We start from the raw sequence: 15,947 nt of genomic DNA on the forward strand, positions 1-15,947 counted from the left end.
GAGGCCAGCCTGGTCTACAGAGTGAGTTCCAGGACAGCCAGGGCTACACAGAGGAACCCTGTCTCAATACCACTCTACCCCACCACCAAAAAATAAAACATTATGATTGTATACACTTGCGGAGTGTGATATATTTTGACACATGAGTACATTGTGGAACCATCAGGAGAGACTCACCAAGCTCAGCTTTCCCTTTGTCAGTTCTGAGTGATTTTGTTTTAGGTAGGGTCTCGTGTAGCCCAGGTTGACCTCACGCTCATTCTGTAGCCAAGGATGACCTGGAACTTCTGATCCTTGTGCCTCGCTTCCCCGTTGCTGGAATTGCAGGTGTGACCTCCTTGCTTGGCCTCCGAGACACCAGGAGTCAAACCTGGCTTTTGTTTGTTTGTTTTTTCTGTCTTAGAGATCAAATGCTAGGCAATTTGTAAATTGAGCCACACCACAGCCTTTTATGGGTTTGTTTGGATTATTTTACAGAACTTCCTGTTTTGATTTTACTAGACAGGGTTTCTCTGTACAGCGCTGGCTGCCCTGGGACTCTCTCTCTATAAACTGGCTAGCCTGGAACTCACCTAGATCTGCCTGCCTCTGTGTCCAGAGTGCTGGGATTAAAGACATATGCCACCACTGCCCAGCCTCAGAACTTTCTTTATTGCATTATTTAATTAATTTGTGCATGTATTTATTGGGAGCCTGTAGCATGAATCCTAATTGGTCTTAATAAAAACCCGGAGCCAGATCTTGGGGTAAATATGAAAGATCAGAGAGACAAAGGAACAAGTCACAGTCACCTCTCACCTCACCAGCTCCTCAGCTGGAAGGACTGGGCGCCTGTCTCCTCCTGCCTTATATTCCTCTCTCTGCCCAGCCAGCCTTGTCACTTCCTGGCTCAGCCTCCCTACTGCTGGGTTTAAAGTCCTGGGGGCAAAGACATGAGAGATCTCAAGTGCTGGGATTAAAGGTGAGTGCCACACCGCCAGGCGCAATGGCTAACTAATGGCTGGCTTTGCCCTCTGATCTTCAGGCAAGCTTTATTTGTTAGATCTCAAACAAAATATCAGCACAGGGGCCTGTGCTCCATGGCGCACATGCCACAGCATACATTCACACATAGGTCAGGGGACAACCTTGGGGAGTAGGCTCTCTCCTTCTTCCATATGACACCTGGAGATGGAATTACAGGTCAGGCTTGCCAGCAAGACGCTTACCTACTGAGCACTTGGCCGGACCAGCTGCAGGTGTCTTCACGTATAAATTGCAAGCTCTTTGGAACAGGAATTGTGTCAGCCTTGGCTCTTTTCTTTCTTTCTGTCTGTCTGACTGACTTTCTTCTCTCTCTCTCTGTCTCTCTGTCTCTGTCTCTGTCTCTGTCTCTGTCTCTCTCTCTCTCTCTCTCTCTCTCTCTCTCTCTCTCTTTTTCTTAAGATAGGGCCTCACATTACCCATGCTGGCTTTGAACTCAAGACAGTCATCTTACAGGTTGGAGATTTTAGCTCTGTAGTAGATCGTTTCCCTGGGTTTGGTCCCCGCCTCAGCCTCTCAGGTGCTGGGAGTGAAGATTTGTGCTGCCACGTGCAGCTGGTTCTTTCTCTTTTCCTCTCCCTCTTCCTCCTCTTCCTCCTCCTTCTTTTTTTCTTGTTTTTTGGGACATGGAAGACACTAATAACTATTTCTTTTTCTTCCCTTCCTCCTGCCCTCTCCCTCCCTTCCTCCCTCCTTTTCTCCCTTCTTTTTCTAGTACCAGGAATTGAACCCAGACCCTGTGCATGCTAGGCAGGCTGTGTACACAATCAGCCTCCACCACACGCACACTTTTCATTTTTTTTTTTCTTTTAGTTTTATGTGTATGGGTGTTTTGCCTGTGTATGTCTGTGAACCTGTGCGTACAGTGCTCCTCGGAGGCCAGAAGAGGGCGTCAGATCCTCTGGGGCAGGAGTTAAAGTCAGCGCTCTGACATTTCTCCAGCCCCTCATCAACCTTTTTAAAAAAAACTGCCTTTAATCTCCCAATCCTTCTGCCCCAGCCCCCCAGTGCCTGGCAATAATTGGAGTTTGAATGAAAATTCAGCTGTTTTGAATCCTCACTGAAATGAATACAGAGTACAGAATTCATCTTGTGTTGTTTGCCTCTCTTGTGTGATCTGGATATTAATCCCTTGTTAGGATACGAGCTCCAAATGTTCCCTTCCATTCCACAGGAGCTTTTCACTCTGCTGATATTGTCCTGTGGTACATATGTCTGTCTGTCTTTCTTTCTTTCTTTCTTTCTTTCTTTCTTTCTTTCTTTCTTTCTTTCTTTCTTTCTTTCTTTCTTTCTTTCTTTCTTTTGGTTTTTCAAGACAGGGTTTCTCTGTGTAGCTTTGTGCCTTTTCCTGGAACTCACTTGGTAGTCCAGGCTGGCCTCGAACTCACAGAGATCCGCCTGGCTCTGCCTCCTGGAGTGCTGGGATTAAAGGCGTGCACCACCACCACCCGGCCATATGTCTTTATTTTGTTGAAGTTCAATTCATCGATTTTTATTTTGTTGCCTGTTCTTTTGGTATCATATCCAGTAAGTCATTGGCAAATCCAGTGTCACGGCTGGATTTGGTGGCGCATGCCTATACTTGGAAGGCTGAGGCAGGAACGTCTCAAGTTCAAAGATCAAAGCCCACATGGGGTCTATAGTGGATCCCAGGTTAGGGCGAACTACATAGCAAGATTCTATTTTTGAAAAAGGAGAAGGATTGGAGAGATGACTCAGAGATTAAGAGCTCACTGTTGTTGTGGAAGGCTGGAGCTTGGTTCCCAGCGCCCACATGGCAGCTCACAACCCTCTGTAACCTGTTCCAGGGGCTCTGACCTCTTCTGACCTCCTCGGGCACTGTACGCACTTGGTGCACATCCATGCCCTCAGGCACACACACAAAATACAGTAGATGAATATTTTTTAAAAAAGAAAAGGAAAAAAGTCCAATCCTAAATCTTTTCTCTGTGTGTCTTTTTCTAAGTTTTATAGCTTCTGACCTGTTTTATACATGGAATTCTGTGAGGATCCAGCTTTATTTTTTTGCATATGGGTATCTGGTTTTCCTGAGACAATGTTGTGGAAATAACTGTACTGCCCCTTTGGATGATTGTGGCGTGCTTGTCAGAAATCATTTGCCCATATGTGTAAGGGTTTGTTTCTGGATTATTCTATTCTATTATTCTATACATCCATTTTCATGCCTATACGCCTCTATTTCCTTGTGGTAAAATGTATAACATGAAATTTACTATTTTTAAGTGTGTGGCTGAGCGGCAGGAAGGACAATCATATCCTCACACTTTTGTCCATGTTACAGCCTCAGAACGTCGCTCTGTATGATACACTGCCATCCATTTCCTGCCCTCTGCTAAGGGACAGCCAGCTTATTTTCATTCTTCAGCTGTTAGTTAATGCCACCATAAATGAAGTAACTTTAGAAGTCATTTTTGGCCAGGTGGTGACGACACACGCCTTTAATCCCAGCATTCTGGAGGCAGAGGCAGGGGGATCTCTGTGAGTTCAAGACCAGCCTGGTCTACAAATCAAGTTCCAGGACAGCCAGGGCTACACAGAGAAACCCTGTCTCCCAAACAAGAAGAAGAAGAAGAAGAAGAAGAAGAAGAAGAAGAAGAAGAAGAAGAAGAAGAAGAAGAAGAAGAAGAAGAAGAAGAAAATAATCATTTTTCTTACGTGAGGGTATCTGTAGGATGCATTCTGAGAATAAAACTTAACATTTGTGTGTTTATAGTTTTGGCAAGACAGTGACAAATGCCTTCCAAAGAGGTTTTACCTCTCCACCAGCCATGTTAGAATTCGTTCCCCACCCCTCCCAGTGTAGTGTGTTAGCTTTTGAAAAAATCTCTACCTGATAGGTAAAATATGTTTTGCTGGAGATGTAACTCACTTGGTAGAGTCTAGCATGCCCAGCACCACATAAAAACAGGTGCAGTGGTGCACATCTGGATCCCAGTGCTTGTGGGGGTGGAGGCAGGATTACAAATTCAGGGCCAGATTAGACAGGTGAGATCATGTCTTTAAAAAGAGAGAGACAGAGGGCGGGGGAAAGGAAGAACCAAGACAGGGTCAGGGAGGGAGCTTATTGGTTAAGAGCTCTTGCTGCATGAGGACCTCCTGGGATCCCCAGCACCACATAAAAAGCTGAGCATGTCGGGTGGGCAGGGTGGTTCACGCCTTTAATCCGAGCGCTGGGGAAGCAGAGATAGTGAAGCTCTGTGAGTTCGAGGCCAGCCTGGTCCAAATAGAGTTCTGGGCCAGCCAGAGCTACATAGAGAGACCCTGTCTCGAACAAACAAACAAACAAACAAACCAGGCATGATCCCATATACCTGTAACCCCAGAACTAAGAAGATGGCTTGTCAGAAAGCATTAGAGGAAGACATCAGTCGGTGACCTTTTCTGTCCTCTGTACACGCTGTCTCAGGTGAGCGCACCTCCGAACATGTGCATACACCACCGCCGTGTGTGTGTGTGTGTGTGTGTGTGTGTGTGTGTGTGTGTGTGTCTGTCTGTGTTTGTGTGTGTCTGTGTTTGTGTGTGTATGTGTGTGTGTCTATCTGTGTGTGTCTGTCTGTGTTTGTGTGTGTGTGTGTCTGTGTATGTGTGTGTGTCTGTGTGTTTGTGTATGTGTGTGTCTGTGTCTGTGTGTCTGTGTTTGTGTGTGTGTCTATCTGTGTGTGTGTCTGTCTGTGTTTGTGTGTGTGTGTCTGTCTGTGTTTGTGTGTGTGTGTGTCTGTCTGTGTTTGTGTGTGTGTGTCTGTGTATGTGTGTGTGCGTCTGTGTGTTTGTCTGTCTGTGTATGTGTGTGTCTGTGTCTGTGTGTCTGTGTTTGTGTGTGTCTGTTTGTGTGTGTGTATGTGTGTGTCTGTGTGTCTGTCTGTGTTTGTGTGTGTGTGTGTCTGTTTGTGTTTGTGTGTGTCTGTCTGTGTTTGTGTGTGTGTCTGTCTGTCTCTCTCAAATGAAACAGACAAGAATAACCCCATGCCATCAAGTTTGTATGAGTGAGCTGGAGTAACTGTATCCTTCATATCAGTACCTTAGCTTGGTCCAAACTCAGGCATTACACGTAGTGAGACTACCTCACAGACGCCTCTGACAGCGGCTACAGTTTCAGAGACGTTACTGTATGTGTGTGGGGAACGGAGGCCCGTGCATCTTAGAATTCATGGAGTGTTGTTTTTAGTTGACTAATTCCAAAGGTTCCTGCTTTGTTTTTGTTTTGAGATAAGGTCTCATATAGCCCCGGCCGACCTCAGACTCCTAAGTAGCTGAGGATGGCCTCGAACACTCCATGCTCCTGTCAGGACATGCAGTGTATATCCAGTTTGTATAGTGCTGCCGGGGGAGTCCCGAGCTTCGTGGATGTTGAGTAAGCACTCCAGCGGCTGAGCTCGGCCCCCGGCCCCTGGCCTGTGCAGCTGTTTCTCACATTTGGCCTCATCCTCGTGAACAATCATCGGTTTCTATCAGAGCACGTGACTGACTGGATGGGCCCCATGAAGTGTGGGCTGCTTTGATTCTCTGCCCCTTCTGGGAGACTTGGTTAAGGACAAATGCTGGCAGAAATTGGTGCGCAGATAGCTTTCTATAAATGGGGAGAGGAAAAGTAACTCTTATTTGAAGACATCTTTTTCTCCCTTCTCCGAAGGTACCAGAAAGCAGCTGAGGAGTCAAACACGGAGAAGAGGAGAAATGTAAGTACCCAGAGGCCCCAGGGCAGGAGGAACCTCAGCAGTCTGTGTGGCCACGCCACCTGCCCCTCTGTGGAGCCTGGACTCCGAGTCAGCTGAGCTGGACATTTGTGCCAGCTGGTCTGATGTGGGCCATTTGCTGGGAGAAGTTGGCTTAGGTGCAGGGAATCCCAGTTCGGTTTCTTTCCTTTTGAGGTCCCCCCCCCCTTTTTTTTTTCTGTACTGAGTAAAGGATGGCAGACCGAATGCTACTAAAGTTAATAAAATGACCACCCCATCAGCTCCAGTGAGAGCAGGTTTCCTGGGCCACCATGCCTTTCTCCAAACGAACAATCCACATTTCAAAGGAAGTACCAGCTGCGCTCCCCCGCTGGGTTCTTTGCTGGAAGCTGGCTCCTAGACCGGGGCTGATTAGTGCCTTTGACAGCTGTGGGCCCTCCAGCACCCTGCCAGGCCGTTCTCTCCTCTCCCTGCTGGGCCAGATCATTTTCCCCTTTTTAGGGTGGAAGTTGCTCTCACTAGGTGCCCAGGCTGATTTTGAACTCACAGGCGAGAGAAATCCATCTGCTGTAACTTCTGAAGGATTTCGTGTCATAAGGAACATGTCTTCAGTGGGTGTATAACATTTACCTGTTGGCTTGTTCTCTCCAGGGGAGCGATGATATTAACTGGGTCTTGAGCTTAATTTTCTTGAGACATGAAAATCGAGCGCCCTGGTACAGTAACAGAAAAAAAGCATTTGGTCCTGGTGATTCACACCAGTAACCCTAGCACTCAGAAAGCTGAAGCAGGAGGATTGCTGCAAGTCTGAGACCAGTCTGGGCTACATGGTGAGGTTGAGACCAGCCTCGCCTGCAATGTAAAGCCTGTCAAAAAAGCAAAGACAAAAGAAAAGAACCAACAGCCACCATTGTCCACTCAGCTGCTGCTCTCTCTCTCTCCTCCGTTTCCCGCTTCTCCCATTTTCTCCTTTTACTTGGTTAAAGTTAGTTAAGTTTTTGAGGACACCTACTGGGTGCTAAGGAGTGGTTTAGACACTGGGAATATGGAACACTGCCGGGCGGGGGTGGCGCACGCCTTTAATCCCAGCACTCGGGAGGCAGAGCCAGGCGGATCTTTGTGAGTTCGAGGCCAGCCTGGTCCACAGAGCGAGATCCAGGACAGGCACCAAAATTACATGGAGAAACCCTGTCTTGAAAAAAACCAAAAAAAGAAAAAGAAAAAAGAAACACATCTTCTTGGGAATTTTCATTCTGGCAGAGGAAATAATGACCAAAAAAAAAAGAGTCAGGTAGCGGTTGTCGGTTTAAACCAGCACAAAGAAGATACAAATAGTAGTTTAGGTGTGGTCCTCTCATCTGGTACTTGTTAAGTAACCCACGTCTGAGATCATGAGCCAAGGAGAGGAAAGATTTGGTCAGCAAGAACAGTATATACAAAGGTCCTGAGGAAAAGCGGTGTTGTTATGTTTCAGGTCTAGAAAGAGGAAGTTCTGCAGAGTCCCGAGGAAGGTTTGAGCTTTAGCACTGAAGAGAAAGAACTTTGGAGAAATGTGCAAAGGACAGGCGTGACCCAGCTTAAACTGTTGAGGAGCAAAGGCAGAAGCATGGGGAACGATTCTGGGCCTGGAGATGTCGCTGGTCGGCAGAATACTCACCTAGCGTGATGAGGCCCTGGGTTCCGTCCCCAGTGCCCACGTGCAATCCCAGCACCAGGAAGGGGGAAACAGGAGGATGAGAAATTCAAGGTGATTCTCAGCTACATAATGAGTTCAAGGCCAACCTGGGCTACATGAGACCCTGTCTCAAAAGAAAGGAAGGAAGGCAGGGAGGAAAGAAAGGAGTCAGTTACTCAATTGTGAGGTGAGTGTGGTAGGACTCACACATCTCAGCACTGCTGGGGGGCTGAGGACAGCTACATGGTGAGGAGTTCGAGGCCTGCCTGGGCTATGTATTGCGACGGTCTTAAAAAATGAAACAATGTAATGATTTAGGAAAGAATGATAATGAGTGCCGGGCAGGCGTGATGGGCCATGCCTTTAACCCCAAAAGAACCGGACAGCAGAGGTCAAGAGAAGAAAGTGATTCTTTTGTTATCTTCCTGTCTCAGCATCCCAAGTGCTGACGGGGGATGGGTTGCCCTGGGCTTGAAGAGAGCATCTCTGGGAAGAGAGACAGAGTCAGGCAGAGATAAGTTGAGAGCTGACCGCGGTGTTGGCAACAGGGAAGTCAGTGGTCACCTTGTATCCTTTGGAAGGGACTGGACATAGAGTGATAGGCAGACCTAGTGCTATTTGGAAGTGCGGGGGACGAGGCCCGATGGCCCTAGGCTCCAAACAGAGCTAGGCACTGTGGTGGCTCTTGAGGCTGAGGCAAAAACAGTGCTGTGAGTTTGAAACCAGCCTGGGCTACATAGTGAATTCTGGGCAGCTCTTGGCTAAAGAGGGAGGCCTTGCCTCAAAATAGGGTTCTAGAGAGATGTCTCAGTGGCACAGAGCACCTGCTGATCTTGCAGAGGACCAGAGTCAGGCTCCCAACACCCACCTGACAGCTTACAACCTCCTGTAATTCTAGCTAAGGGGGATCTGGTGCCCTCTTCTGGCCTCTATGGCTACTCATGCACATGTACATACAAACACACAGACACACACACAAAGAGACACATAAACACCTATAAAAAGGGGAGGGGCTTTGGGGAGAGAAGGAAGGGTTCTGGCACAGGCCTGCAGTCCCAACACCTGGGAGGTAGAGTCAGGAGGACCTGGCTACCTAACAAGTTCAAGGCCAGTCAAGCTGGGCTGTGGGAGACCCTGTCTCACAAACAAACAGAAAAGGATGGAAGCGGTGGTCTGTCACAGCAGACGGCAGAGGCGACGAGAGTCCATTGGAACCTGTTTGGCAGTTGAGGTCGGCGAATGTGAATCGTAGTTAAGGAAGGAGATGGACCAACCATGTCAGCCCGAGGTTTGCCTCCCTGAGGGTCAGAGAAGCACAAATAAACCAGTGAGCTGTGCGCTGTGATACAATCAGCTTATAAATTTGAAAATATAGGTATTCATTAGTGGGGAAGGGGAAGCATGGTACAATCGTGCCATATAATATTTGTTCTCTATGGTTCTGGTCTCCAAAGTGAGTTCCAGGAAAGGTGCAAAGCTACACAGAGAAACCCTGTCTCGAAAAACCAAAAAAAAAAAAAAAAAAAAAAAAAAAAGATTTTGTATGTGTGACATATACATGTCATATGCCTGTAATCTCAGCATTTAGGCAGAAGCAAGAAGAGGTCTGGGCTGCATAGAAAGACCTATCTTTAAAAAAAGGAAGAAAAATGACCGAAATGTGAGGAAATGGACATTGTAACTGCACCCTGTGCTTCGGGGACCTTTCGCTATGCAATGCAAGAGACAGCATGTAAGATAACAGTAAATAAAAGCGGCCATTTTGTAGCTGTCTTAGTTTTGAAATTGTTCTTGAATTAATTAATTAAGATGATGCTCTCCTGTTCCTTGTCTAAGCGAGTGTGGTGAGTACAGCATTTAGGAGGCTGTGGCAGAAGGAGCCGGGATTGGAGGCCTGTTTACAAAGTGAGACATTGTCTCAAAACAAAAAGTCCAGCTGGAAAGATGGGCGAGCAGTTAAGAGTATGTATTGCTCTTGTAGAGGACTGGGTTGGATTGCCAGCACCCACACCGGGCAGTTCACAATTACCTCTGACTTCAGATCCAAGACCTCTGGTCTCTGAGGGCACTAGTACTCACATTCCCACAACTATACTCAGACCACACACATATACATAACTAAAAATAATAACTAGTATACACATGCACATGCTCCCTTTATCAAGCTTCTGATTTCATGTCACACAGAGCTCTGAAAACATTTCTTAAAGCTGGGGGCTGGTCAGATGGCTCAGCAGTTAAGAATGGTTATGGCTGCTCCTTCAGAGGACCCAGGTTCAGTTCCCAACACCCACATAGCAGCTCACAACTGTCTGTAACTCCAGCTCCAGGGGTTTAGACACCCTAACACAGATACATGCAGGCAAAATACCAATGCACATAAAAAAAAAATTCTCACCTTTAATCCCAGCACTCAGGAGGCAGAGCCAGGCGGATCTCTGTGAGTTCAAGGCCAGCCTGGTCTACAGAGTGAGTTCCAGGACAGGCACCAAAACTACACAGAGAAATCCTGTCTCAAAAAAAACAAAAAAAAAAAAAAAAAAAAAAAAAAAACCAAGCAAACAAAAAACCTCAAAGCCATGGAGTGTTATGAAGTAAACTACTCATATTTATATTCATTCATTCATAAAATATTTATTCATATTTACCAGTTTTTCACTAATGACAGATAGCTGCTTTTCCTCTCTCAGCACAGAGAGAAATGTTGACGTACGCATGTGAGGTGACTGCCCTTGCTTAGCAAGTCCCTACACTTTACCATGAAGAGAAGTCAATGCGTCCCCCCCCCCCCGTAACCATAGTGAGATTGGCTGCATGATAGCCCAGTATCCCAGAAATGTGCTTACTGTTTCTCTACCCAAGACTTGGGAGCGCAGACTGGTAACCCCTCCATTGCTTACATTCTCAGGTCCTTCTCGAGCTCAGACTGTACCTTCTTGAGATGTATGCCATGGGCACCCAGCCATGTGGACACCCAGCCAGGCACCCAGATTCCAGTTCCTGCTTTTCTGGAACCTGTCAGCCTAGCCTTTTTTTTTTTTTTTTTTTTTTTTTTTTTTTTTTTTTCATTTGATGTGTGTTAGGTCTCAAACCCGGGACAAATGGCAGAGGTGCCTATAAACATATCAATGCCAACACTGCCTGCAGGTCTCTCAGCGCGACCAGTGCCTGCCATACGCCCCCCCTCCTACCCTATGCTCTGCAGCCCAGGGTCTGCACTGGCTTTTCCTTCCCCTAGCTTCTCCGATTCCTTTATAACCCAGCCATTTTGGCTGTACCTGCCTCCTGGCCTCCTGGCCACCTCTCTTGGTTCCTGCTCTCCTGGCCTCCTGGCCACCTCTCTTGGTCCCTGCTCTCCTGGCCTCCTGGCCACCTCTCTTGGTCCCTGCTCCCCTGGCCTCCTGGCCACCTGTCTTGGTTCCTGCTCTCCTGGCCTCTTGGCTTCTGGCTCTCCCTTCTCTGCTCCCCGCACTGGTTCAGTTGGTCAGTCCTGTTCAGTCTGGTCTCTTCCCCACGGCTCTGCCTTTGCCTGTGCTCTCCCTTACATCAGCCCCTGAGAAGCAGTCACAAGCACCTTGTATTTCCTTTCTTCATTCACCGGGGAGGTTTACCAAACAGTCCTGGCCGACTTTGTGTTACCTTGTTTCTGACAGGGTCTTGCTTGCTCGGTGGCCCAAACTCCTGGCTTTGCTTTTGCTTCAGCCTTCCAGATGCTAGAATCACTGGGCGTAACCACTGTGCCTGGCTCCTCCCCCGAATCATCCAGTTATCTCATTTATTTACTGTTTTTTAAGATATAGGTTCCTGGCTGGCTTTGACTCACAGACTCAGCTCTCCTCAGCCTCCCAAATTCCGGGATTTCAAGCCTTAACCACCATGCCCAGCTTCATCCTGCTTGGCTTGCTTGCTTGTTTGTTTGTTTTTGAAACTATGTTCCATGTAGCCAAGGCTGGCCTTAGACTCCCTAAGTAGCTGAAGATGATCTCAAACTCTCCCAATCCCCCTGCCTCAGCCTCAGCCTCTGCCAAGTGCTGGTGTTACAGGTGTACGGCACTACACTCAACCCTCTGTCTTTCAAAATGACCTCCCTGAGGAGATTTCCACACGATGGCTCATCGACCCACCTCTTCATCTTACAGATAGGAGGGGGAGAGAGCTTTATCCATGGTTATATATTTGGAAGGGACTGAGTTCTGGCTCATTTTTAAAGTCAGGTGGTCTCGCAGGAGGGACCCTCTGTCATACCTCTGTGTGATTTATTATCCGAGTCTCAAGCTTGCCGAGGGGAACGGATCCGGTGCAGGGGGCTGTTTGGAGAAAGGAGGCTGTGGAAGCGTAGCAACCATTGTGGCTCTTGAAAACTGGAGCCTCTGCGACTGTGTGGTGCTTTGATAGGAATGGCAGCAGGACATGGTCTTAATCTGTGCCACTTAGCCCGCCTCAGAGAGTGAGCAGAAAGAATAATGCTGCAGCCCAGGCTCAGGATCCCAGGGATGGCTGGTCACTGCGGTTGTTTGTAAGTGTAGAGAGCCACGGTAACTTTTCTCTTTATTTATTACTGTGTTTACATGTGTGTCCTGGGGATTGATCCCGGGCCTCACACATGCTGGAAAAGCATGTTCCACATATTTATTATAAAAGGAGAGCACAAATGTCATAAATCCTTCTCTGGGGAGAGGGCGAGGTGCTTGCCCTGCAGACCCGGGGATCTGAATTCAGTCTCCAGACCCCATGTTTAAAACATCAGCAGGAGATAGTAGCTAGCACTCATGTAATCTCAGCTCTGGGGAGGTGGAGGCAGGAGGATTCCTGGGGTTCAGTGTCCAGCTGGCCAGCCTAGCCTACTTGTGAGTTCCAGGGCAGGGAGAGACTCTTTAGAAAAAAGCTAGACAGTAGCTGAGGAATGACTCTTCTGGTCTACACATGAACAGACACATGTGTGCACACAAACATGCGTGCACATAAGTAAATAAGCTGTAACACCTTGATAACTCCTAGACTACTTTTCTTTCCTTTTTTTTTTTTTAAGATTTATTTCTCTATTACGTATACAGTGCTCTGCCCACATGTATCCCTGCAGGCCAGAAGAGGGCACCAGATCTGATTACAGATGGTTGTGAGCCACCATGTGGTTGCTGAAAATTGAACTCAGGACCTCTGGAAGAGCAAGCAGGCAGTGTTCTTAACCTCTGAGCCATCTCTCCAGCCCTAGACTACTTTTCTATGCTCATAATTATAATATTCAGTCATATTGTAAAATGGAATCTTCATGACTTACAATTTGCTTTTTTTTTTAAATTGAAAAGCATCTTTCTATGTCAGAAAAAATACAATGATCCATGATACGCATCTGAAAAAGGTAGTGTCCAGTCACCAAAGGAGATGCAGCTCTATGTCGCAGGGCTCCCACGAAGGTCTGTAGGGCAGGTGCAGGCAGGGACCGTGAAGACTCATCTCGTCTGTGGCAGGGGGAAATAACTCCGAGAATGCCGCTAGCAGGTGAAGCGCTAGCTTTGGCGGACATTTTCCATTTGTTTTTATCCTTTGCCGCAGGGTCTGTGCTGTGCAGGCAAATCTTAAACTCCTGGACCCAAGCAATTATTCCCCTGCCTCAGCCTTCCAAACAAGTAACTGGGAGAGTGGGATTTGTGCCATCATACCTGACAGGAGCTGGCTTTTCTCTCTCAACTTAAGCCTTTTGTGTTTCCTCTGCCTCTGCTCCCTGCCTGCAGCCTCCAGCCAGGGTTTAAATCAGCAGTTCTTCTGTAACTCTGTCTGTCCATCTGCTCCTCGGTGAAGTGTGGCCCTCAGTGATCAGAAGAGCGCTAGACCTAATTCCCAATATAGCTGCTAATCCCACTAATTCCCTGACGTCTTTCCGGCCTACGTCGATTGTCCTTTCTCTCCTAGTTGAAATCCTGAGGTGTCCCAGGCAGAAGAATGGAGAGTAAGAAGGTCCTGGAGGTTGGTGGTATTTGGTTCATTTAGGATTCTCAAGGCACACGATGCTTAAGACATGTTTCCACTATTATTCTATTGCATCACCTACAATTTACAGATTATCTTCCAATCTTTTCTATCATTTTTGACCCGAGTGAAAGTGAACCCTCTTAGGTACGTGTGTAAATGAGTGTGTCCTTTGAGTACCAGAGGGTAGCGGTTCTCTTTTCTTATGGGGCCCATGTGTTTCTCAACCACAGGACCTGTAAAATAGTGAATTTTCCAAGATGGCTACAGAGTAGATATAGATAAGCAGTGGAGAAGAGAAAGATTAGATTATCATGCAGAAATAAACTCCGAGAGCTAGGAGTGCAGCTCAGTGGTAGAGCATTTGCTAGCCATGCGCAAGGTCCCTCTGACTGACACAGGAGCCTGGAAAGAAAATATTTATATGTGTGTAAATTCTGTCAGCTATATAGTAATACCACCCATTAAAAAAAAAAAACTGTAAATCTCTAGATGTCATAGATAGATCCAGTCTTCCATGTTGCTTCCCAGAATTAGAATTGGAGTCGCACAGGTACAGCATCTTGGTTTCTTTTGTAAGAAAAAATTCCCAGCGTACTTCCTCCTGTACTTCTGTGGCATACCGGTGAACTTTTATTCAATACAGTTACAATGTTGAATTTTATTCAATATAGTTACAATGTTGACGGTACGTAGCGATTTGTTTCTTCTTTTTGCTTTCCGGGTGAGTCTTGGGAGGAAAAAAGTCTCTCCAATGCAACGACCATGAGATCTAGGCTGTCCTTGCTGCTCACTTTGTCCTTATAAGGTTATCCTGTTTTACCACTTCCTGCTTCAGCTCCTGACTTTTCCCTCTTCCCCCTCCGGGCCCTGGGTGGATGCTCGCTCCTGTGGCCGGGCAGTAACTGTTCACAGCTGTCTGAACAGGCGGTGGACCAGGCGCAGCCTGGAGTTTTAACTTTCATTTTACAAAGAAGCATGTTTGGCTGCTGTAACAGGCAAGTTATAACTGGCACTTATTTCTCGTTCCTCTAGAACACGGAGAATCTCCCCCAGCACTTCAGAAGAGGGACCCTGTCTGTGTTGAAGAAGAAGTGGGAGAACCCGGCGGTCGGGGCAGAGTCCCACATAGACACCCTGCCAAACAGCAGCCGTGAGGCCGGGCACAGTGTGGACCACCCTCCCACCCAAGTGACGGAGGGCTCTGCTTCTGGACCCAGAGCAGACCAGGAAGAGCAAACCCAGCCCAAACCTAGATTTGGATCTCGTCAGGAAGCCGTTACTCAGTGTCGGTCTCCCCGCTCAGAGGACAGCCTGGATCTTAGAGCCCAGGCCACCGAAAATCAAAACATGGAAAATTGTCTGGGAGATTCCAGGCATGAAGTGGAGAAATCTGAAATGAGTGAAAACACTGAAGCTTCGGGCAAAATAGAGAAATACAATGTTCCACTGAACAGACTAAAGATGATGTTTGAGAAAGGCGAACACACTCAAACCAAGGTAAGAGCCGGGAGGGCTTAGATAAGCTCTCTGCGGAAAACCTGGAGTACTGACCGTTCTACTAACGGAGGCCGATTGTCTGGTCAGCTGGAGTAGAATGTGTGCTCAGTCTGTCTTTTGATTCGAGTTGCGTTAGTAAAAGTCTCAAATGAACACGGGTGCTGAGATTTGAGAGTCCCCGGTCTAGTTTCATGCTAGATCTAGCTCAGTCTGGGATTCAGGTTGGGACCTAAAAATGAAGAGAGTTGGATACTGATAGGATTGTGTGCTCTCCTACACTCGCCCTTTTTATTTGTCTTCCTGTGTCTTTTGTCATTTGTAGCCTTGGGGGTGAAACTGCTGCCTGAATCGCCGCCGTCTGCGCGGACGCAGCTGCAGCCTGAGCGTTGAGGCCTGAGTTTAGCGTTTAGACTGAGGCTTGGTTGTCTCGGTGCTAACTGAATCCCTTCTCTTCTCAACTTCCTCATCTCTGCCTCCCAACAAATGTTTTTTATCAGCTCAACTCCTCTCCCAGGGAAAATCAGTGCTAAGAGCCCAGCTCGTGTAGCTTTTGGGAGTTTTGACTTGCAAATGCACAGGGTTGCATTTTCCTGCATCTGCTAATGAAATTTGATCCTTCATGTGGATTGCACACAAGTCCCCAGAGGGAATTACTTAACTAGAAAATGAGTTGCATATGCTGGTGCCTTCAGTGTGATCCAGGGGCTGCAGAGCTGGTCAGTTTTTCCAGTTTTCTCATACTTTCCTGCATAGCTGGCATTGTATACGGGATGGTTTGTGTTTTTTTTTTATAACAGTCCTCATAATGAAATAAACATATCTGACAGGTAGCAAAGCCATCACATACTCTAGATTTCAACTATGTGGAAAAGCTGTCTTAAGCAGAGAGCTGGCCCGAATCCCTGTGTTGGTGAAGTAATAGTGGAAGGCATTCCTTCTGAGATGAAGAAAATGATAGCTCATCCTCTAGTCCTGGGTTGGGTCTGGGGTGGTACTGTCAGTTCCTTCCAGTAACCCTGCAACTGCCGCCTCCCGGCCCAGGAGAGGTCTTGACTGGAGACCATCTTGGAATGCTAGGAAGAATTTTT

General features: G+C 47.3%; 1 protein-coding gene across 2 annotated transcripts in view; it reads left to right on the forward strand.

Moving 5' to 3' along the window:
* The window catches only part of Lima1 (LIM domain and actin binding 1), a 108,613-nt gene that overhangs the window by 51,266 nt on the left and 41,400 nt on the right, over positions 1–15,947 (forward strand). For both annotated transcript variants that reach the window (XM_028874591.2, XM_028874592.2), the window contains exons 3-4: positions 5,675–5,720; positions 14,395–14,859. In XM_028874591.2, the coding sequence (XP_028730424.1) occupies positions 5,675–5,720; positions 14,395–14,859 (511 nt within the window). The remainder of the gene's footprint in view (positions 1–5,674; positions 5,721–14,394; positions 14,860–15,947) is intronic.

The sequence above is a fragment of the Peromyscus leucopus genome, chromosome 20 (genome assembly GCF_004664715.2).
Source record: "Peromyscus leucopus breed LL Stock chromosome 20, UCI_PerLeu_2.1, whole genome shotgun sequence".
NCBI classification, from domain to species: domain Eukaryota; kingdom Metazoa; phylum Chordata; class Mammalia; order Rodentia; family Cricetidae; genus Peromyscus; species Peromyscus leucopus.